Source organism: Eubalaena glacialis, chromosome 4 (genome assembly GCF_028564815.1).
Source record: "Eubalaena glacialis isolate mEubGla1 chromosome 4, mEubGla1.1.hap2.+ XY, whole genome shotgun sequence".
NCBI lineage: Eukaryota > Metazoa > Chordata > Mammalia > Artiodactyla > Balaenidae > Eubalaena > Eubalaena glacialis.
Genome location: NC_083719.1, coordinates 78803099 through 78827793, shown reverse-complemented (window position 1 = coordinate 78827793; position 24695 = coordinate 78803099). Strand labels below are relative to the sequence as shown.

Sequence of the window (24695 nt, the reverse complement as noted above, 5' to 3'; positions counted from 1 at the left end):
ATAGTCTAAAACAAAATTATTACTAATTTAAAAACAAAACCTTTTCTCTATTTGCTTGGGTCAGAGGCTGGCTACTACTTTAAAGAAAATGACCATTTACAGTGTATCCTTTGGAAAGTGGATCTGGGCAGGTGCTGAAGACATCTCTGGGACACTATTATGATTTATATGAGCAAAATTATACAAGAGAAGCAACGAGACCCAAGTGCCTCCCTCCACCCCTTCCTGGCACTGACTTTCTTTCGAGATACTTCCTATTTCTCTAGGCTACTCAGAGCTCCTCTCCCCTGCCACTGACTGTTCTTCCTGTCGGGAGGCCCTACTCACTGCCCTTCTTTCCCCATGTGAGGCTTCCATTTTCAGGTCTTCATCAGCTGAGTCATTAAAAAGGAAAAGTCTGACAAACTCGCATGAAGGTGTAACCTATAAGCTTTTACATGGTACCTTTTTCTGAAGTGTCTGCATTTTCAAAATGACAGCTGCGACAGAACAATGCCTTGACCAAAAAGAATGAAGCGCTAACTGTGGAATTAAAGACAACATGCCAAGGGGATGAAGACGTTTTTAAGGAGAAAGCAGGGCTGTGACTCTCGGCACCTCCAGTCTCTCTGGGCAAAGCACTGTCTCCTGTGGGCACAGGTCCGATCCCTGAGACGAAGCCCTGCACATGCAGGCTCCTCACCATATAGTGTGCAAGTCAGGTCCGGCCTGGGAGCAAAGGGAGGAAAAGCGGGATTCCCTACCTGAGGAGCGTTGTGCTTTTATGCTTTTGGTTTCTATAGATCATATTCCCTTGGTGGTTTCATACCAGTAAAGTTTCCGTGCATCCTCTGAGCTGGCAAGAGCTTCAAGTATTTTATTCTTCTCTGCTTCAGAGCCTATAGAGACATATTTGCGGAAGAGGAATGACCAGCCTTTCTCAGTTTTCGCTCCAACCTTGAACACAGTCGTCATGACATCAGTGGGTAGGCTGTAAGAGAGGTGGTCAAATATGAGAAGAACAAGAAAAAAAAACCCTGAATACAAAGGCAAGGAGTTGACTAGCGGTAGTGTTCTGGGGTACAGAGCAGGTAATAATAAGAGTCTTTACTGTACAATTAATTGTCAAGAAAATGATTAATTCAGTGGCTGCTACTTTCCTAGTGGTGTGACTAAAAGAATATCAATTCAATTTAACACAATAATTATTCACTGTGTACCCACAAAGAACCAGGCAAGCAACTGGCTGGACACTGTGGAGGGGAAGAAGAATGAGACACGGTCTCTGCCCTCAGGAACTCACAGGCTATCACCAAGTACAGAACAGTAAATATATACATCATAATACAGTGTGGTAAGTCCCACGGTCGAAATACAGCAGCAAATGTAGCAGGAGGGGTGAGAAGAGGGGTAGAAGCACAGTTTGCTGCCTTATTAAGATCTCAGAGCTGAAGAGGGCTTCAACGGGTTACCCAAATACCCCACCCGATGCTTGAATCTTTTCCCATAATGCCCAGTAAGGAACCTGGAGAGAACCAATCATCATCAAAAACATTTCTACTAACTGCTAACTCCACCTGCTGTGTTTTATTCCTAAATAAAAAGAGACTTGTTTGACACCTCACACCCATTAGGACAGCTGCTATCAAAAACCCAGAGAATAAGTGTCGGTGAGGATGTGGAGAAACTGGAACCCTTGGGCACTGTTGGTAGGAATGTAAAATAGTGCAGCCCCTATGGAACACATTATGGGGGTTCTTACAAAATTAAAAATGAAACTACCATATGATCCAGCAATACCACTTCTAGGTATGTACAATATATGAAAGAACTGAAGCAGGGTCTCAAAGAGATATTTGTACACCTATGTTCAAAGCAGCATTATTCACAAGAGCCAGAAGGTGGAAGCAACCCAAATGTCTATCAATGGCTGAATGGATGAACAAAATGTGGTACATACATACAATGGATTATTCAGCCTTAAAAAGAAAGGAAATTCTGACATATGCTATAACATGGATGAATCTTAAGGACATTATGTTAAGTGAAATAAACCAGTCACAAAAAGACACATACTGTATGATTTCACTTATATGAGGTATTCAGAGCAGTAAAACTCCTAAAACAGAAGGTAGAATGGTGGCTGTCAAGGGCCAGAGTTGGGGGAAAATGGGGAACTGCTGTTTGGGTAAAGAGTTTCAGTTTTGCAAGATGAAAGAACTCTGGAGATCTGTTGCACAACAGTGTGAATATACTTACACTACTGAACCGTACACTTAAAAATTGTTAAGATACTAAACTTTATGTTATATGTACTTTACCACACACACACAAAAAAAAACAGTCGTGCTTGAGAATCAGGTACGTAGAGTTCACCTACATCAACACTGTTGTATAACATTTATGACCCAGGACGTAGAGGTCCTGGTTTCAGTATATGATGTAGGGCACAGAAGAGAAAGCGAGGTCATTTGAGTGGATGCGCACATCACCTCTGAGTTCCATTGGATGCCATCCAGTCGTTAAACAGCTTCATGGCGGCAGTGCTGCAGTTCTCCAGGCTGTGGGTGCAAGCAAAGTCTAGCAAGGCTGAGCGCAGTTCCCGAACAGATGGGCTGCCCTCATCAGTCCACGTCTGCTGTTGGATTTGGTTTTGAAGCAATTTAAATACCTTGTTCTAGAGAGACAGAATGGATTGTAACAGAGTGATCATAATTAGGACAACCAGAAAAATCAGGACAACTAGGTCTCTTTTTTCCCAACACTAACCCAAAGAGAAAAAAAAGGGGGACACAGGCACTACTCACTAAGTATCAACTGACATATGAAGTCCACATACAGCTGGGATAGAACCCTTCAATAACTAAGGCCATAAATAAGGTTGCTATAGCCAAGGTGGACTTAATGACATAAGACAGAGAATTAATGACTTCTGTGCAGTAGGGAACCTTTCTTCTGTGTATACTCAGCTAGAAGTTATTTTCCTGCCAAAAAGTATCACCTATCACCACTGCTGGAAGGAATCTGGAACTTCCTGACCTCGTGACTTTAGAATCCATAAATCCATTCAGCAGTGAGAGAAAAATATACTTCTTTACTGATGGGTAGATGCTTAAATGTTTCTGAATCCAGTGTTAAAGGAATATTTAAAATATCATCTAGTTTGATGCTATAACAAATTAATCTAATCAAATTAGCAAGAAAATGAGGCCTGCAGGGAAGAATAGTTGTTTATAGTTATTTTTCTCCTTCCCCAACTTGTAATTTAAAAAATTTTCAAACCTACAGGAAAGCCACAAGAATAGTAAAATTAATACCCATATGTTAGATTCACTTTTTTTTTTTAACACTCTTACATTTGTGTATAGCAATACATACACACATATTTTTCTGGTTTTAGCTCAACTATATGAAAGTGAGTTATAGATATCATGATATTTCATTTATAAATACTTAAGCATGCAATTCCCCTATGTAACCATAATACCTTATCACACTTAAGAAAATTAACAGTTATTCAATAGAATCATCTACTATTAAGTCCATTGTTATAATTACTTCTGAATGAGATGTCATTCTTAAATATATACTTATGGTATTAAGAAACCAACAGATATCTTATGTCTTTTTCATCTCTTCTCAGAACAAAAGTGTGGAAGCTGTTCATAGTATATGGAACTATTTCCATATTCCAAGCTGTGGTGCAGGGGGGAGGAGTGAGGACACAGGGGATTTTAAAAAATCACCATATAAAATATGCATTTATGAATGTCACTAAAAGGAACAAAAATTCTAATATAAAAATGCTGATATGTATTTTTTTAGAAAACCTTCATGGCTACAAATAAGGAGACTCAAAACGAAAACAATTTAGAGGCATCCCGGCCCACAGGGTTCTCGGCACAGGAGGGTCTCCTCCCACTGGTACTCTAACACCATCACCGCCACGTCTCATCTCAAGTAGTCAAGTGCCACAGATGACCACATACAACGCCTCTTAACCCCCCCAAATTAGTTCAGGCTCCTCACAGAGCATAATATTCTTCTAGAGTGCCTCTGTCAATAGTTAAAATGAATCCTAGTTGGAGAGTTTTAAACTGCTGAGGCCATTTTCTCACCAGACCTTCTCTGAATAAGTCTCTTGTGGATCTGACTATGAGAATGGAAAAAAGAATCTGTACAAGAAGATGGACTCAAAGTTTGTGATAACATGTCAACTCCCTTTTGTTTGTTTGCTTCAAAAGCAATGAAATAGAGAACAGACACCTTGTGGAACGTGTGAGTAACAAAGCTTGCCAGTCATTGGGAAGATGTAGAGTGGAAAAATACTTGCCATGCTGACTGATAGTGCAAGGAACATAAAAGCAATGCAGGAGATCCTGCTGGATACACATGACTGCACTGGCACATGTTGTCTTCCACTGTCCTGACTTTCTCAATGGCTTCATGATAGCATTATGATGCAGAAAAGAAATTTAAAAGCTACTCATAACTGTCAAAAAGAAACAAAGGAAGAATGAGAGAGAGAGAGAAAAAAGTTCCATACTTACAATACCATTAAAAAAAATTCAGTGGAGAAAAATGGCAATGATCCTTAAGAGTTTACTAAAACAAAGAAGCCAGTGGGGAAAAATAGAACTTTAAAGTACCGGCAGTATGGGAAACCTGACACTTGAAGATGCTAAAGCTAATTCCTGAGCAGTTACTCCATTGGAATTATGGGGTATAACTTTACTATTTATACCCTGTACCAAAGAGTCAAGAGGAAGTCCCCAAACAGTTGATTTTAAATATATTTCAGGAGAATTCCCTGGCGGTCCAGTGGTTAGGACTTGGCGCTTTCACTGCCACAGCCCTGGTTCAATTCCTGGTTGGGGAACTAATGTCCTGCAAGCTGGATCATTTTTATCATTTGAAAAAAATATTTCAAATGATAACATAAAAGAGTAAAAGATTTTATTTAAAAAAAGAATAATTCTGTTTTTAGAAAATTTGGATTATAAAATCTTTTTGTAAGTAATTCAAGTTATATTTTTAATATTAATAAATCACAGCAAGTGCTTCAAATAAAATTAAACCTGTTTTTCCACGGTTCTGCATTAATTTTTTGAAATTTAACCTCATTAAACAATAGAATTCAATCCTCTGATTTCATAAAGTGAAGATGGTAGGGAGAGGGAATAAACTGATGAGTTATACAAGCTATGTACATGCAATAATATGCAACAACAATAACACAAAATGGTTTTAAAAATAAAACACAGGGCAAGATGCTGGCACTTATGTTATATATTACATTTTGATTTACTGCTTTAATTTTACACTGATGTTCCCAGGGAGTTCTTTCTTGGGTCAACTGAGCTTCTTAAAAGTGAAGTGTCAGCTTTTATTGCAAAAGGTTTATCCCACCAAGCCCTCATATGTAAAAGAGTGACAGAGTTATAAGTGATGAAACAGGAATATGACTGAGATCAGATTTTAGCATCAGATGTGAACAATTTGACACAACTCAAATGTGCTTCCAGACCCTACCCACCACACACCACAGCAGACATCACAAAATGCGATATATGGGTAATATATGTTATGTGGGTCTGTGCAGCTGAAATAACACAGTGACCAATAAATGTACACAATGCTCTGGTGACACTGACTTAAATTAATTAGACATCAGTCTTAATTACAAATACTATTTGAAGATTGGATCTAAGGTCTCAGAAAGGTCTGCCATTCTAATCTCATCTATGGTGTGTCAGATTTCACATTTTGAGAATTTTAATGCTACTAGAATGCCCTAAGATTAGAATAAGAATTTTAAAGAGACAGTTTCTCCCTCTTGAATTAAAGCTAACATGACTTTTAACTAACAATCAAGTGCATGAAGACCTCCAGCAGTAAGGGTCTTACAAACACATACTAAGCCTCCTGCCCTTGCCCTCTAACCACTAATCCCATGGACTGGGGTTATGTATATTCTGCTATGTTCTGAATAAACACATACCTGCCCAGTAAACTGGAAACCATCATTTGGGATGAAGATGCAGAGTTAGTTGAGTGTCACAGTAGGAAAATATTCAAAAGATCTAACTCCTTGAACTGAGTTCAGCATCTGTGTTCTCAGCACAGGGACAGCCTGAGTATCAAGTGCTTCCTGACACCAGGCCCTCAACAGACTTAATGGAGAGAGGCAGGCAGAAGAGTGGCTTCTGCCATCATGAACTTTAACAAGGCTTCAAACTATTTTGATGTAAAATATCAGTTTAAAAAAGGGGAAAAAAGATAGCAAGAAACGGCTTTGATTTTTCCAATAAAAGGGTATCCTCTGAAAGATGACATTGCTAAAACACAAATTAAAATACAGCCATATAACACAAAGAGCAGGGTCTGGAGTGAAAGTAATCTGGGTTTGAATCTCAGCTTTATCATTTACTAGGTAAGTGACTCTGGGGAAGTTATTTAGTTTCTCATCTATGTAATGGGGGTAGAAATATCTATTTGGCATTGTGTGAGGATTAAATGAGGTAATCTGCACTAAGCACTAAGCAGGGTGTGCAGAATATAATAAGCACTGAAATGTACTTGTTTCTGGTATGTTTCACTCACTTATTCATTCAACATTTATTGAGTGTCACTATGGGCCAGGTCACATTGCAGGTGCTGGTTTTTACTAAGGCTGGTAGTTGAAAGCCTTATGAAATAGAAGAATGATAAAAATCTTAGTAATTAGAAGATGCCTCAGAAATCATCTAACTGAAGCATCTCACTTACGGGTAGGGATTGGGGGTGGCTCCTTTGGGGTCAGATCAGAAACTTGTAGGAAAGGTGCTTTTCAGACTCCATATGGCCCCCTGTCCTGCACTCCCTCCCCGCACTGAGAATCACGCACGTGATGAGAGAAGTCATCACAGGGGTTGTGCGGCGTAACAGAAAGAGCAGCAGAAAAGAGGATTAAAAAAAAAAAAAAAGCAATCCAACACCTTCTTTTTAACAGTGAGGACACCAAAATCCTAAAAGACTTAATCTAATTCCTGGCCCATCACCTTCTTCTTTTTCCTGAAAGCTGCCTTTTGCCTGGTCCTTGGAAAACCTGACTAGTTTATAAAGCAAACCTTGTTGTCAGAATGTGATTCAGAGAATTAGATAAGACAAAGAATTCATCACTCCTTCCCAAACTTTTAGAGACACTGTCAACAATTTAATAACTGAAAGTGTCTAAAATAACAACTGTTAAGATCAGGCAATTGGTTTTAAAAAAGGTAAAACAGTCTCCAATACCAAGGCTCCTTTAGTGCTTTGCAGAGAAACTTATGTTCACCAGCATCACCATCCATAAGACAGTTATCAGTGAGGACTCCTAAAACAGAATATTCTCAGTACAAACATAACTGTCATTTTACAATGACCATAGGAAATTAATGGGGAGCGCTACTTTGCAAAAGGGCCTATTTCAAGCATTTATTATATAAAAATAAACCAAGATTTGAATAGAGACGTTTTCTTTTCATGTGGCCCCATTTTGTCAGAAGTCTATATTTTGATATTCAGACAAGATCATGTCATGCTAACCCTTTATCAACTCAAGGTAAGAAATGACATTTTGATTCAAAGTAAAGATTTCACAACTAAGTGAAGAAAATGGAATTCAACTGGTTGCTTTTTCAGTCTATTAGTGCTGAACGGAACACGCATAACACCAGGAAAGGCAAGCAACAAAGAGAACTTGGCAAAAAGGCAGATTTACCACCAGTCTTGAGGCCAGATCCATGTGCCCCAGTTCTTCAAGGTTATAGATGAGTTCCGTCTGGAACAGGGCTTCCGTGATGGGTGCAGTAGAGGTCTCATTTCTAAGATAATCAATCAAATCAAAAGCTCTCTGAAGAGGCACCTTGCCTAGGCTAAAGGGTAAAAGAACAAAAAAGTAAATATGCCAAGACAGGCAGATGAACTGTATGTATGCTGAGAGACAAATGGCTAGATGGGGGGTGGGGGGATCCTGAAGACCTAAATTTTAAGCTTTGGGTGGTATTCTGTAAAGTTAGACTAAATATTATCTTTGATTAGTTCGTGTGTGTGACTCAAGGTTAAAGACACATCGCAGGAGAAATAAACAATAGCTCAGTTTTTGTTATATAAGTCACCTGTAAATTGCTACTGATTCAGGAAAAGTACTGTAATATTTTAGGTGAGAAAAGATGAAGAGTGCTAATTTTATTTACGTATTAATTACTTTTATTTATCAGGTGAGAGCAGGTGGCAGAAAGGGGATTTGAATCAGGAAGAACTTTTTTATTTGTTATTTGTATGGGAATTTGTCAAACTTGTTAAGGCAAGGTCTCCTGTGAATTTATGGTGAGCACATTTTAAAAATTAACCACTTTATAGAAACAATGATGGCTGAGATGATGTAAGGTCACTTCATAAAATATGAACCAGAATAGGACGGTCAAGAGCAGTCAGAAGGAACACATTTGAATATTCCTTGTGTGTCTGACCCATTTACAACCTAAACCAGTAATCTTGCTCTTCAGAGGATATTCATACACGGGGTCACGGCCATTCTTGGCTTTGGGACTGTGTGGCTTGCGGGATGGCTGGGGAGGTAAGTGGTGCTCCAGCTCTCAGAGATGTCCCTCAAACTGGTGAGGGAGCACCAAGCTTTATGCTGAAAACACCTGCTGCTTGACAAGAATCCTCTCATGAAATAAAGCAAATGCGGAACTTCTACATCAATTTATTCAGCAAACATGTGTCCTGCTTGTTGGTATCTACAGTCTTGAAATATTATTTAAATCTTATTACACAACTGTTCAATATGTTTGTAGCTGATGTTTCTAGATAGACTATAAAGCCCCTGAAGGCAAGGAATATGTCTTATATCTTCCCAATCCTCCAAAATGAATTATACCTAACAGGCAATACATGCTAGTTCTTTTGAATTGCTTTTCTATAATGTCCTTTTCCTCGAGAATACTTATTTAAAAACAAAACAAAATAAGACCCAAGACAAGCATACTCTACCCTGCAAGTTCAAAGATGTTGTTGATGAGGTTGGCTCGATCTTTGTCACTCAGGACATAAGGATTTATTTTCAACTGTTTGATCAGTGCTTCCCAGTTGTTGTCTGCATAATGTACAATATAATAGCCAGTCATGTCTGTATTGACCTTGATCCACTTCACTTCTTCTGTGAGATTGATGACAACTAATACAGACCAAAAAATGAGAGAGAGAGAAGGTAATAGGGAAAGAAAAATATTAAACAGATACTTTGTTTGTTTCAAAGTTAATATGGTATTATTATGTAATATTCCACTAAGAGACTAAATGTCTGCCTCCCAGGGCAGTTATTTTCGTGTTAACAAAGATCACCACTCCTTCACTTAACAATTATTTATTTAATGGTAAACAAGGTAGACATGTGCCTTCTCTCATAGACCTTACAATCTAATGTAACCAGGTGAGTAGAATATCATATAAATGTTGTCTATGGAAAAAGAAAACATGGCATTCTGTAGAAGCACAGAGTAGAAATGCTTCACCCCCTAGGGAAGGTTAGGAGAAATTTCTTGGAAGAAATGACATCAAATTTGAGACTTCAGGATACACAGGTGTTGTTAGCCAAGTAAGAGGGACTCTGAGTGTTCAAGGCCCAGAGAGAAAGTGTACACGGAGTCCATGCACTGAACCGGCTCCCAAGTTCACTGCAGCTAGAGGAGAGAGGCCGGGAGACGGGCAGTGTGTGCAGGGTGAGGCACAGGGGAAGACAGTGAGAGAACTATAGAAAATGTGTTCCATCTCAGCCTTTGTCTTTGTTTATGTTAGCAAAGGAAGGACAAACAAAACCATTTAAAAAGTCACATAATTCAAAGACAGCAAAATAAACATTAGGGAAGGACTAAGGTCTCATTAAGCACAAATAAGAAATTACTGAGTTAAAATAACAGAAAATTGATAATGCATTTTTTGGCCCCTACCATTAAATATAAATGCTGAGAGAACTGTTAGAAATTTATATGGAATGATTTCAATTAACGTACAATTAACAAGAAGCTAAAAATATGTGACTATAAAAAATATTACTGCAAAAGCTGGACTACAAAATGTATATAGGAATTTTAAAAACCTTTAAAATTACCAATCAAGAAATGTCCTTCAAAGTTGGCAGTGAGGACATGAATTTAAAACAATAGTTAAGGGTATGCTTCTAAGCATCTTAAGGTTTAATATTTATTAGACTATAAACCCCATGAGCTTTAGTTTGTGCACTGCTAATCCCTCAGCACTAGAACAATATTCCTAGCAAGTACTCAAAAAATACTCAGTGAATTAACGAATGAACAAAACGATTATGTCATGGTAAGTTGTTTCAAACAAATCTAAATAAAGTTTGTCGATGTTTATGATGTAAGTTTTCTTCCCCATTTTAAAGTAGAGAATACAATTTTTTAAATTATAAGAGAAAGAGTAGAGATAAGAAAAGTAATCTAAACTCAGATGATAAAAGCATTACAGGGCATATTTCCTGCCAAGATTTTTCCTACAAACATTTTAACTGAGTTAATATTTAATACACTGGATCTATATACATTTATTTTATACTGTCTTTTCACCTATCAGATTTCACCTCCTGCCATTTTCCCACTGTCATCATATGCAGTATTCAAGTATCTTCAGAATATTTTATTTCGAGACCTACCACAGCTTAACCAATCTCCTATTTGGAAATATTCAGGCTGTTTTAAAATATTCACTATCATAATAATTATATATAAAGGTTTTTACACATAAAATGCTTTGGAAACACATTTAAACCCTTTAGTACCTTAAGTCTTAGGGTTGATCAACTTCAAAAGCATGAATTATTTAACTTTATCAGATTTTCTTAATGCCTTAGTTACTCAAATTCTACTGAAACTGTAAAAGATTTTTAAGATGGAAAGACTTACATTCTGATCATGTCTTACCATGACATATCAGATAATCAGTCTTTTTCATTAAAAAGAATTCCATACTAATTTGTTTTATTGCTGCTATAGCAACACATGGGAAAGATTAATTACATTAATAGGGTTTATTCCTTTTTTAGAGCAGAATGCCGTTCTAAGGATTATTTGTGATGGCAACAGTAGCTGCTCCAAGTTGGAGATATTTTTAACAAACCTATGACTAATGAAATTAACTTTATCATTAGCTAACGCAAAAATATCAACACTCTCCGGGTCACCAAACACAATTTCCTACAGAGCTTTTATGAAGAAAGGACCTTGGGAAGAAGAACTAAAGAGCTTCAAATCTCCCTTTCCCAACAAAGGAGGCAAGGAATGATAAGTATGGCAATTTTCCCATTGGATAGATACAGGAAAATATTGAAATACAGAGCATCTTCTCTGATAAGCAACTTGCCATGTTGTAAACCTAGCCAAGTCCAGATGGTAGAGAGGAGGAACACAGCTGGGAGTGTGCTTGAAATTATTACTGTCATTTCGATGACAGAATATAAAGCAGTGCAGCGACAGCATAGAGAGGAAATTTATCATTTAAAGAATCAACATATTAGTCTCTTTCAGGTCTTCTGAGTGACCCAGAATGGAGGACCTTAAAACCACAGGTATCAAAAAATAATAGCTTTGCACACAAGGGAGGTAACTACATCCTGCAGCTCAAATGTGGATGAGGCTATCCTCATATGTTTTTAATTTATTATAATCATTAACAGATTAACAGTTCAATTTTCACAGTCCACTGAGTCGTAAAACAAGAGTGAGCAACTCCGATGTTAAATGGCAGAAGCCCAGATTAAGTAATCTAATAGTGACTTTAAAAAAACATTTGTCAATGAGTTATGAAAATCAACTACTGTTTTATAAAGAAACATTAAAGCACAGAAACAAAAAATATGTTTTCACTACAAAGCTGCAAAATTTCCTGTGTAGCTTGCTCCAGAGGGCTAGCATGATACATGCAGTTGAACTGCATGCATCCCCTTCTGTTCAAAAGCATTCCTTTCTCCAGTACTCCTTTCTTCCCCTTATTTTATTAGGGGGAAAAGGCAAGAGCAGAGAATGGCACATGATAAATATCCAATCCTAACTACGTGCCCTTCCTCCTTCCTCTTTTTTTCAACTGCCTTTCATTTCAATGCCATGTCCTTTAGTTTCAGAGAAATATTTCTGGCACAGTGATATCCTTTTAGAAACATGAATGTTCCAAGTTAGAGTTAATATAAAAATTTCCTATAGTGAAAGAGATTAGGTTTGAATAAAATGTGGAAGAGAGAGAGAGGAAAGAGGAGGGGGGAAAGGAAGGAAGAGAAGGGAGAGGGAGACATTTTAGTGTAATTTCCTCAATAGGTAGTTTAGAAAAATGGTCCCATTCAGCCCTTCTCATGCAAAAAAACTATTAACCATTCAAAATCCATGTACATGGGGAAAAGTGACAAAAGTATTGACCACATATAACTTCTATATTTGACTGAGCTAATGGACTAACCCAGCAACCCTGACATTAGAACGCACGAAACTATACTATAGATTTAACAAACCACCAAGATAACACATTGTACTGAAGTCATATGGCATAAAATAAGCCTCTGTAGTCACTGTCTGTGCTATATTTCTTTTGAGAAAAGAAAAAATTAAAATTCAATTAAACCAAAATTGGTTCTCACAGGAGCATCAGGAACCAAGAAGACCCAACTGTCCTCAAACACTTTTTGTGAGGACAGACATTTTCAGTGTGGACTTTCAAAACCTGAACTGCCAGGAATTAAAACTGCAGCAGCAAGGTAAATAACACAGTTGAGAAGAGGAATTAGCAGACACTGCTTTCAGCACATATTGGCTCAGTTCCACCTCTAGGTTAAACCAATCATATTATAGTGCATTTCATATATTCCCCTTTACTAAGAATATTTTCAAATGAAGAGAAACAGAAGGTATCATTTCATCAAGGTTGGAATGCTCTTTTCCTAGAACTTTTTACAGTGAGATTTGAAATTGAGTCACGTTGTTATAGACTAAATTTATTTATTCAATAAATTTTTATGTGCCTATAGAGTGATAAGGTTGCAAAAGTGATTTGTGTAACCAAGATCTCCACCCTCAATGGGGGATACATCTAATGTGGGATAAATATAAACAAAACAGTACTTATAGTATATAAAAAGTAGAGAATATCATTAAAACACATAAGTAGGGCATCTAACCTGTCTTGGGGTGAGGGAGGGCTCCTTAGAGCAAGCAATGGATGAGTTGAGATCTGAAGAGTACATAGGAGTAAAACCAAGGAATCAGGAGGCAGGAGTGTTATTCCAGAAGAGAAAACAGCATATGTAAAGGCCCAGAGACAAGAGGCAGTGCGGCATGTTTGAGTTGCTGAAACAATTTTTGTGCAGTGGAAGCAGAGAGTGCCAGGTAAGGACTTAGAAGGAAACGGCAATAGCAGGAAAATATGAGCAAGACTTTGGGGTGTGAATCTCAGAAAGAGTTTAAGAAACTGGCATATGAACTGAGCTAAAAAGTAGAGGGCTAATAAAAGCAGATTTCTTATTGTCCAATTATTTCTAATACCACCAAAAAATTATATACTATTGGGAGGTTTGCAAGATTTCCTTATTGGTCCCTTTTAAAAATAGGGAGATGGGTAAAGCAATCTACAGATAGAATGCAATCCCTATCAAATTACCAATGACATTTTTTACAGAACTAGAACAAAAAATCTTAAAATTTGTATGGAGACACAAAAGACCCCAAATAGCCAAAGCAACCTTGAGGGAAAAAAACGGAGCTGGAGGAATCAGACTCCCTGACTTCAGACTATACTACAAAGCTACAGTAATCAAGACAATATGGTACTGGCATAAAAACAGAAATATAGATCAATGGAACAGGATAGAAAGCTCAGAGATAAACCTACGCACATATGGTCAACTAATCTATGACAAAGGAGGCAAGGATACACAATGGAGAAAAGACAGTCTCTTCAATAAGTGGTGCTGGGAAAACTGGACAGCTGTATGTAAAAAAATGAAATTAGAACACTCCTTAACACCATACACAAAAATAAACTCAAAATGGATTAAAGACCTAAATGTAAAACCGGACAACTATAAAATTCTTAGAGGAAAACACAGGAAGAACACTCTTTGACATAAATCACAGCAAGATTTTTTTGACCCACCTCTTAGAGTAATGGAAATAAAAACAAAAATAAACAAATGGGACCCAAGGAAACTTAAAAACTTTTGCAAAGCAAAGGAAACTATAAATAAGATGAAAAGACAAGCGGGAGAAAATATTTGCAAACGAATCAACAGACAAAGGATTAATCTCCAAAATATATAAACAGCTCATGCAGCTCAATATTTAAAAAACAAACAACCCAATCAAAAAATGGGCAGAAGGGGGCTTCCCTGGTGGTGCAGTGGTTAAGAATCCACCTGCCAATGCAGGGGACACGGGTTCAAGCCCTGGTCCGGGAAGATCCCACATTCTGCGGAGCAACTAGGCCCGTGCGCCACAACTACTGAGCCTGCGCTCTAGAGCCCATGAGCCACATCTACTGAGCCCACGTGCCACAACTACTGAAGCCCACAAGCCTAGAGCCCATGCTCTGCAACAAGAGAAGCCACCGCAATGAGAAGCCCGCGCACCGCAACGAAGAGTAGCCCCTGCTCACCACACCTAGAGGAAGCCCATGAGCAGCAACAAAGACCCAACACAGCCAAAAATAAATAAAAATAAATTAAAAAAAAAAAAATGGGCAGAAGATCTAAACAGACATTTCTCCAAAGAAGACAGACAGATGGCCAAGAAGCACATGAAAAGCTGCTCAACATCACTAATTATTAGAGAAATGCAAATCAAAAGTACAGTGAGGTATCACCTCACACTGGTTAGAATGGGCATCATCAGAAAATCTACAAACAACAAATGCTGGAGACGGTGTGGAGAAAAGGGAACCCTCTTGCACCGTTGGTGGGAATGTAAATTGATATAGCCACTATGGAGAACAGTATGGAGGTTCCTTAAAAACCTAAAAATAGAACTACCATACGACCCAGCAATCCCACTACTGGGCATATACCCTGAGAAAACTATAATTCAAAAAGAGTCATGTACCACAATGTTCACTGCAGCTCTATTTACAATAGCCAGGACATGGAAGCAACCTAAGTGTCCACAGACAGATGAATGGATAAAGAAGATATGGCATATATATATACAATGGAATATTACTCAGCCATAAAAAGGAACGAAACTGGGTCATTTGTAGAGACGTGGATGGACCTAGAGACTGTCATACAGAGTGAAGTAAGTCAGAAAGAGAAAAACAAATATCGTACATTAACGCATATATGTGGAACCTAGAAAAACGGTACAGATGAACCGGTTTGCAGGGCAGAAATAGAGACACAGATGCAGAGAACAAATGTATGGACACCAAGGGGGGAAAGCTGTGGGGGGGGTGGGGTGGTGGGATGAACTGGGAGATTGGGATTGACATGTATACACTAATATGTACAAAATAGATAACTAATAAGAACCTGCTGTATAAAAATAAAATAAAATAAAATAAATAGGGAGATGGGATTATTTGTTCTCTCTTAGGTCAGAGACTATCCTTCCAGGGCCCACTTAAAGTATGAAGTTTTGTTTTTATCAAGAAGGCAGCACTTCCTTGTACCTCCAGCTAAGCTGTATTAATCAAAGATATGATGACATCATCAATTGTACTTAGTGTTTTAAATAATGAAATTGTTGTTGTAACACGCCAGTTAGACTGAAATGCAGCTGGTATGCTCATATATTTCAACTGGCCTTATAAGTTGTTACCACACAACAGAAGGGCAACTTGGAAATAGGTATTAAACCACAAAAGGTAACACGGTCTTCATTTTTGAGATGCATTCCTATGAAATAGCGCATATAATGAGAAAGCATTTAAGAACTCAAATTTTATTGAGGCATTTTTTTTATAGATACAAATGGTAAATCAAGTGTCCAACAGTAAGAAAGATTAAGTCAATTAGTGCATACGTTAAGTTAAAAAAAAAGGTAAGATATAAAAATCACATGTACACAATATCAACCAAGTAAAAAAATATTTTAAAAAAATGACTAGAAAGAAATAATCATGAGAGTAGTTACAATAGGGTAGTAAGATTTGTTCTCCATCTTCTGGATTTTATGTAATGTGGCTATGTTATGCTTAAAAATTATTTTTTTCAATAGTAACATTAATAATGATAACTATCACTTATATAGCACATAACATGTGCCAGGCAGTATTCTAGGTGCTTCATATAAATGAGCTCAATTAATCCTCACATAACACTATAACGCAAGTATAATTACTCTCTCCATTCTATAGCTCAGGGAAAGAGGCTCAGAGAGGTCACATAACTCACCTAAAATCATATGACTGAACCAGGCAATGTGGCTCCAAAGTCAGACTGTTACTGAGCTACACTCCCCTCTCAAAGATATAGGATTGAACAACAGATCCAAATTCAAACAAGAAATTTTCCCTTTCCATAAATCTAAAGTATCACTAATGGTTCCTGCAGAACCCAAGAGCCTCATGTTTTCAGGATGTAAATTAAGAGGATACGTGGTGTAGCATTCAGTGGTATTTAACAGATGGTTAGAAACTACACTTCAATTTCTTTTTATAGACTCCTTGTGGGTCAGCATATACAATCTTTATATTTTATTATCCTCCCACAATCATAATTTCTTGCCCTATTTTCTCATTATCAAAAAATGTATACTATGTCTACAGGACATTTTGTAATAATTATTTACTACAAATCTGTCTCATGAATCAACCTTTGTCATGCATAAGAATCATCTAGGGTGCTTATTAAAATGCAGTCGCCTCAGCCCACCCCTAGAGAGTAGACAGCAGAGTATACTTTAAGAAACTGATCTACTACTTCTAACAAAATATTTATCTAGGATACAAAAACACAGCATTCGCTATTTTCTACCACAACTGCTAGCATATTCAGCGCAATTTTTTATACCTTATTTCACATGACTAAGAAAGACCAGTTTTATGCATGATATATAGAATCAATCTCACCTTAGTCACATTTTGTATAGGTGTCTCATAGAACCAGCTCAGAGAGCTGTGTACATTGGAAAGTGTAATCTCCTTTCTGCTGCTTGGTCAGATTTTTAGAAAATATGCTGTTTCTAATTTCATTTCAGAAAAGTGTTAAATATAGCCAAACCTGATTTCTTGTCCAGTAATGATACTGATCGATACTTTGAATAATTTCCTTCATCAGTGACATAGGATAGTGGAATATGCCACAGAGAGCTGTAAAAAGAAAATACTGGAAGATTATCACTCTCTCCAATATTTCAGTCAGTTACACATAATTTGTTGGGTGTTTTTTTTTTTTTTTTTGGCAGGAAGGTGACATTTTTCAAGCTATTCCCAGAAAGGGATAATCTTGTTAGGTTTCTTAAGAACTTAGGATTACAAAACATTTAAAAATACTTTAACCTGAGGGTGCAAAAGAGATAGCGGGGAGAGAGAGTGGGCACTCACCTTGCATCTGAAGGCTGAATTTCAGGCTTCGTATTTAAAGAAAATCTTTCTTGTTGCACCAGAAGTTCCTTTCCTTTTCTTTGAACAGTCACTAAAGGAAATCCTTTCTGCAGGGTCCAGGTTTTCATCATTTTCCTTACGTCTAGTGTTCTGTTTGAGACCTATAGAAAAAAAAATAATAAATTATTTTTGCTTAAACAGTCTAAAAATTTTATAGTACCTTTCCCTCTTTCCCTACCACATTCTATGGAGACTACATTTAATGGTAATACAAAAAAGAAGCACAAATGCTGAGTTGAATTTACATTTTTACTCTAGGTAATTGAGCAACTGCTAAAAGGAAAGTAACCTGGAATACAGCTAAGTGATAACTAAAGAGAGTGAGAGAGGAACTACGTTGAAAAAGCAGCACATATGCTATCAACCAACTGAGTGTTCATTAAAACCCCTAACAAGATATAAGCACTCCTTCAGGTCACAATACTAACATTTAGAAGTTATGGATAATGATATACAGTCTAGAATCAGAAGCACTGCTACTCACTCCTGTGAATCAGCTAGGTCCAGATTTCTCGGTCCAGATTTCTCTTTATTCCCCAGACCCTCTGCTTTCACAAATGTTAAAGTTCATCTTTTAAAGAGCTCATCCTGTGGGAGTGCCTGGGAGCAGGAGCCGCAGCAGCAGAGGAGTGAAATATAAACAGGTCGGCTGCCTGGACTTTAGGTCTCTCTAGAGAACAGCAGTGAATGTTTTTCATGGTCACATACCCCTTTTTCCTATAAAATACATGCATTTATCTACAAAATCTAGAATCCACTGTCAGAGGTTCACAGACCCTCCAAAGCTCACTGTCCCTAAGACATCTGGTGTCAATGATTAAGAAGCAATTTTTGAACTATCTCTTTGAAGCAGGTGAGCTAAATTTACGATTCAAATTATTTTTCTAGATGACCTATGGCTCTGCAAGCAACTCAAATTATCAAGTACTTAAAATGTTTTGTAATATCACGCCACTATGGCAGGCCTTACACCTCAGTCGACACACGCCTATTTATTTAGAGCCGAAAAGGATGGAGAAAATCTTCCCAAATGCTTTGTGATATTAACCTTATGTTTCTCATGGCTCTGACCTATTTATTTCTGGACAAGAGGTTGGGAAGAAAACAAGCTTGCCCCAAAGCAAGGCACGTTTGGGTCTCTAAAACAGAACTGAAATGAAGAGTCCGGTGCATAATTTGATGTGGATGCTGAAAAACCTGACGATAATGTAAAGGGGCTAGGTCTGGATAGGAAAACACTGTGATGCAAAAGTTGAAGTCAGTGAGGAAGGCAGAAATATATTCTAAACGTCAGGAGATAATACAATGAGTATAAAGCAAATAATGTGGCTTTCATTTGAAATGCTACTACCTGATAAGAGGAAAAACAATGATTTAGAAGCAACTCTTAGGTAATAAGGACTCATTCTTCTTCTCAAAAAGAACTCAAGAGAGTAGGGAAGATACATCTTCTGGGAAAAGGGTTAACAATTAGAAGATACCAAATTTCAGATAAGGCAAGGGAGCAGAGAGAGCACATGGAAAAGATCCAGAGCAGGGGTTCTTAACCCAGGATCCATAAAACTTTGAATCTGTGTGTGATATTTTGCATATCTGTGGTTTTTTGGGGGAATATGTCCAGAACTGTCATCAAATTTTCAAATATGTCTGTGATCTTCCAAACATTAAAAACCATTGATCTAGATCAGGGTAACAAATTCAAACGCTTATAAGGGCTATGCCGTCAGCATATGTGCACGATGCAGGCTGGGTTCACACACTGTTAGGAAGCATAACTTGTAACTGATGACACTGCTTGCTAGAATTCTAGGCACAACAAAATCCAAGCAGCAAAATGATCCAAGGGCAGTATGGAGCCATGGCAGCCAGACTGTGATATATCATCTAATTTAGAGGAACATGGCCACAAAAGATAGGAGGATTCATAGGGCAGAGTATAGAGCAAAAAATCATGAATGTAAGGTAGAAAGACTGCAAAAACATAAGGAAAGGAAAAGAGATTTTTGAAAAATAAATCAAATAATGAAAACATAATAATATACACTAATTCAGAAAAGAGAACTTTCTTACAAAGTAGGCATGGAGATTAAGATATAGACTAAAGATGCTTACACAAGGCCTCATGCAATTTTTTCAACAATTAAAACCAGGACTTCCATTTCATGACTTATAATTCTGTGCTCTTGTTCATAAATATTTATATACTAAGCTCCATTCCCCTCTCTCTTAAATAACTATCCTTGGTACCATAGCTTATTTACATACTTGATAAAAACATAAATAGAAGAACTCCTCTCTTCTTAGTTTAAGAGCTAAATAAAATATCCAGGTCACTTACCTCATTAAAAGTATCCCACAGATCATCACTGTGAATGGATGCATAGCTATGATTATGCAGGTAAAGAACAATAGCATGTTGAAATACATCTTCACTAAGGTAAGTTTTCAGCATCAACAACACAGAAGCTCCCTATTCAAAAAAAAGCAAAAAAGAGAAGAAAATAATAGAATACAATAGATTTATAGAGATAAGAATCTAAGATTCAAAATATAATCACTGTAAGCAAATACTTTCATAACCCAGTGATAATACACTGTTATTTAGTCTCATATAACCAGTTGTGTACTATGTTGAAATTGTCTTAAAAATTATTTTAATAGGTTTGAAAAAGAATTAATGGAGTAAATTCCTATTTGCACTAATTCTTCTATGAGCCATTTTGTGTGGTCTCTCAGTTACTCACTGTTTCAGCGTTAGTGTTAAAAAGTCAAGTGTTTTGGGTTTCCCTGGTGGCGCAGTGGTTAAGAACCCACCTGCCAATGCAGGGGACACGGGTTCGAGCCCTGGTCCAGGAAGATCCCACATGCCGCGGAGCAACTAAGCCTGGGCACCACAACTACTGAGCCTGCGCTCTAGAGCCTGTGAGCCACAACTACTGAGCCTGCGTGGCACACCTACCGAAGCCCATGTGCCTAGAGCCCGTGCTCCGCAAGGAGAAGCCACCACAATGAGAAGCCCGCGCACTGAAATGAAGAGTAGCCCCCGCTCACCGCAACTAGAGAAAGCCTGCGCGCAGCAATGAAGACCCAAAGAAGCCAAAGATAAATAAAATAAATAAATAAATTAAAAAAAAAAGTTAAGTGTTTTTATATATATATATGTTTTTAAATTGGGGTATAGTTGCTTTACAATGTTGTGTTAGTTTCTGCTGTACAATGAAGTGAATCAGCTGTATGTATACATATATCCCTTCCTCTTGGACCTCCCTCCCACCCCCCCATTCCACCCATCTAGGTCACCACAGAGCACCGAGATGAATGGATAAAGAAGATGTGGTACATATATAAAATGGAATATTACTCAGCCTTAAAAAGGGACGAAATTGGGTCATTTGTAGAGACATGAATGGACCTAGAGTCTGCCATACAGAATGAAGTAAGTCAGAAAGAGAAAAACAAATATTGTATATTAGCGCATATATGTGGACTCTGGAAAAATGGTACAGATGAACCTATCTGTAGGACAAGTATAAATATATTTTTAATTTAAAACATGCCAAATTTTCTGTGGCATTCCCCACCCCTATCTCCAATGCTTAAAGCACACTGCTGGAGACAATAAAGTAGCTGAACTCTCAAAGGTCTCTTTGCTAGGGAGTACATTAATTTCAAATTTTAGTATGTCATGCTGCTGAAGTTGTTTTCAAGATCTCTCTTCTTCCTGCAGACTCACTTCAAATATGTTTGGAATATATGAATGTACATATAGGGTAGTAAGCATACACTAAAAATTCAGAGTCAGACATGCAACTGTTAAGGCCACACTATACTCACTGATGCACGTCATCTTCTCCAGTCTTAAAATAACTGCCTCCTCTGTGAAGCCTTCCCCGATTTGAGACACAAATCATATTTCTCCATATTCAAAAGCAATTTATACCACACTTCCAGCATCTGCTATAGATATATTTTTATTTCCTCTTCTAGACTGTAAGTTAATTTAGGGAAAAACTGAAAAGCTCAATTCCTATGACTAAAATAATGCCTGGTACATAGGAGGCACTCAAATACTTTTTGAATGAATTTCACTTCTGATAAAAATGTAGCAATGTTAAGTCATCAAGATTATCAGATACACATAACTGAACTTAATACCTACTACTTAATACCTATTACTCTCTTATTTCTGTATCACACTTCAGTGCTACTATAAATTTAGATGCTCATTCTTTTTTTTTTGGTTTTTTTTTTTTTTAATCTTTATTGGAGCATAATTGCTTTACAATGTTGTGTTAGTTTCTGCTGTATAACAAAGTGAATCAGCTATACATATACATATATCCCCATATCCCCTCCCTCTTGTGTCTCCCTCCCACCCTCCCTATCCCACCCCTCTAGGTGGTCACACAGCACCAAGATGATCTCCCTGTGCTAAGCAGCTGCTTCCCACTAGCTATCTATTTTACATTTGGTAGTGTATGTATGTCAATGCTACTCTCTCACTTCGTCCCAGCTTACCCTTCCCACTCCGCGTGTCCTCAAGTCCATTCTCTACGTCTGCGTCTTTATTCCTGTCCTGCCCCAGGTTCCTCAGAACCATTTTTTTTTCTCTAAGATTCCATATATATGTGTTAGCATATGGTATTTGTTTTTCTCTTTCTGACTTACTTCACTCTGTATGACAGACTCTAGGTCAATCCACCTCACTACAAATAACTCAATTTCGTTTCTTTTTATTGCTGAGTAATATTCCATCGTATATAGGTGCCACATCTTCTTTATCCATTCATCTGTCGATGGACACTTAGGTTGCTTCCATATCCTGGCTACTGTAAATAGCACTGCAATGAACATTGTGGTACATGACTCCTTTTGAATTATGGTTTTCTCAGGGTATATGCCCAGTAGTGGGATTGCTGGGTCATATGGTAGTTCTATTTTTATTTTTTTAAGGAACCTCCATACTGTTCTCCATAGTGGCTGTATCAATTTACATTCCCACCAACAGTGCAAGAGTGTTCCCTTTTCTCCACACCCTCTCCAGCATATACTGTTTGTAGATTTTTGGATGATGGCCATTCTGAATGGTGTGAGGTGATACCTCATTGTAGTTTTGATTTGTATTTCTCTAATGATTAGTGATGTTGAGCATCCTTTCATGTGTTTGTTGGCAATCTGTATATCTTCTTTGGAGAAATGTCTATTTAGGTCTTCTGCCCATTTTTGGATTGGGTTGTTTGTTTTTTTGATATTGAGCTGCATGAGCTGCTTGTATAATTTGGAGATTAATCCTTTGTCAGTTGCTTCATTTGCAAATATTTTCTCCCATTCTGAGGGTTGTCTTTTCATCTTGTTTATGGTTTCCTTTGTTGTGCAAAAGCTTTGAAGTTTCATTAGGTCCCATTTGTTTATTTTTACTTCCATTTCTCTAGGAGGTGGGTCAAAAAGGATCTTGAAGTGATTTATGTCATAGGGTGTTCTGCCTACGTTTTCCTCTACGAGTTTTATACTGTCTGGCCTTACATTTAGGTCTTTAATCCAGTTTATTTTTTATAGGTGTTAGGGAGTGTTCTAATTTCATTCTTTTACATGTAGCTGTCTAGTTTTCCCAGCACCACTTATTGAAGAGGCTGTCTTTTCTCCATTGTATATTCTTGACTCCTTTATCAAAGATAAGGTGACCATATGTGTGTGTGTTTAACTCTGGGCTTTCTATACTGTTCCACAGATCTATATTTCTATTTTTGTGCCAGTACCATACTGTCTTGATTACTGTAGCTTTGTAGTATAGTCTGAAGTCAGGGAGCCTGATTCCTCCAGCTCCGTTTTTCTTTCTCAAGATTGCTTTGGCTATTTGGGGTCTTCTGTGTTTCCATACAAATTGTGAAACTGTTTGCTTTAGTTCTGTAAAAAATGCCATTGGTAGTTTGATAGGCATTGCACTGAATCTGTAGATTGCTTTGGGTAGTATAGTCATTTTCACAATGTTGATTCTTCCAATCCAAGAACACGGTATATCTCTCCATCTGTTTGTATCATCTTTAATTTCTTTCATCAGTGTCTTATAGTTTTCTGCATACAGGTCTTTTGTCTCCTTAGGTAGGTTTATTCCTAGGTATTTTATTTTTTGGTTGCAATGGTAAATGGGAGTGTTTCCTTAATTTCTCTTTCAGATACTTCATCATTAGTGTATAGGAATGCAAGAGATTTCTGTGCATTAATTTTGTATCCTGCAACTTTACCAAATTCATTGATTAGCTCTAGTAGTTTTCTGGTAGCATCTTTAGGATCCTCTATGTATAGTATCATGTCATCTGCAAACAGTGACAGCTTTACTTCTTCTTTTCCAATTTGGATTCCTTTTATTTCTTTTTCTTCTCTGATTGCTGTGGCTAAAACTTCCAAAACTATGTTGAATAATAGTGGTGACAGTGGGCAACCTTGTCTTGTTCCTGATCTTAGTGGAAATGGTTTCAGTTTTTCACCACTGAGAACAATGTTGGCTGTGGGTCTGTCATATATGGCCTTTATTATGTTGCGGTAAGTTCCCTCTATGCCTACTTCTAGAGGGTTTTTATCATAAATGTGTGTTCAATATTGTCAAAAGCTTTTTCTGCATCTATTGAGATGATCATATGGTTTCTCCTTCAGTTTGTTAATATGGTTTATCACATTGATTGATTTGCGTATACTGAAGAATCCTTGCATTCCTGGGATAAACCTCACCTGATCATGGTGTATGATCCTTTTAATGTGCTGTTGGATTCTGTTTGCTAGTATTTTGCTGAGGATTTTTGCATCTACGTTCGTCAGTGATATTGGCCTGTAGTTTTCTTTCTTTGTGACATCTTTGTCTGGTTTTGGTATCAGGGTGATGGTGGCCTCATAGAATGAGGTTGGGAGTGTTCCTCCCTCTGCTCTATTTTGGAAGAGTTTGAGAAGGATAGGTATTAACTCTTCTCTAAATGTTTGATAGAATTTGCCTGTGAAGCCATCTGGTCCTGGCCTTTCGTTTGTTGGAAGATTTTTAATCACAGTTTCAATTTCAGTGCTTGTGATTGGTCTGTTTATATTTTCTATTTCTTCCTGGTTCAGTC

The 24695-nt window shown here is 37.5% G+C and overlaps 1 protein-coding gene across 1 annotated transcript in view; it reads right to left on the bottom strand.

Annotated features, from left to right (window-relative positions):
• Positions 1 to 24695, bottom strand: part of LNPEP (leucyl and cystinyl aminopeptidase) — a 98913-nt gene that overhangs the window by 3386 nt on the left and 70832 nt on the right. The window contains exons 9-15 of the mRNA XM_061188009.1: positions 19937 to 20068; positions 17539 to 17699; positions 17216 to 17304; positions 8998 to 9181; positions 7721 to 7874; positions 2472 to 2656; positions 809 to 970 (exon numbers count right to left, since the gene is read on the bottom strand). Coding sequence (XP_061043992.1) covers positions 809 to 970; positions 2472 to 2656; positions 7721 to 7874; positions 8998 to 9181; positions 17216 to 17304; positions 17539 to 17699; positions 19937 to 20068 — 1067 coding nt within the window. The remainder of the gene's footprint in view (positions 1 to 808; positions 971 to 2471; positions 2657 to 7720; positions 7875 to 8997; positions 9182 to 17215; positions 17305 to 17538; positions 17700 to 19936; positions 20069 to 24695) is intronic.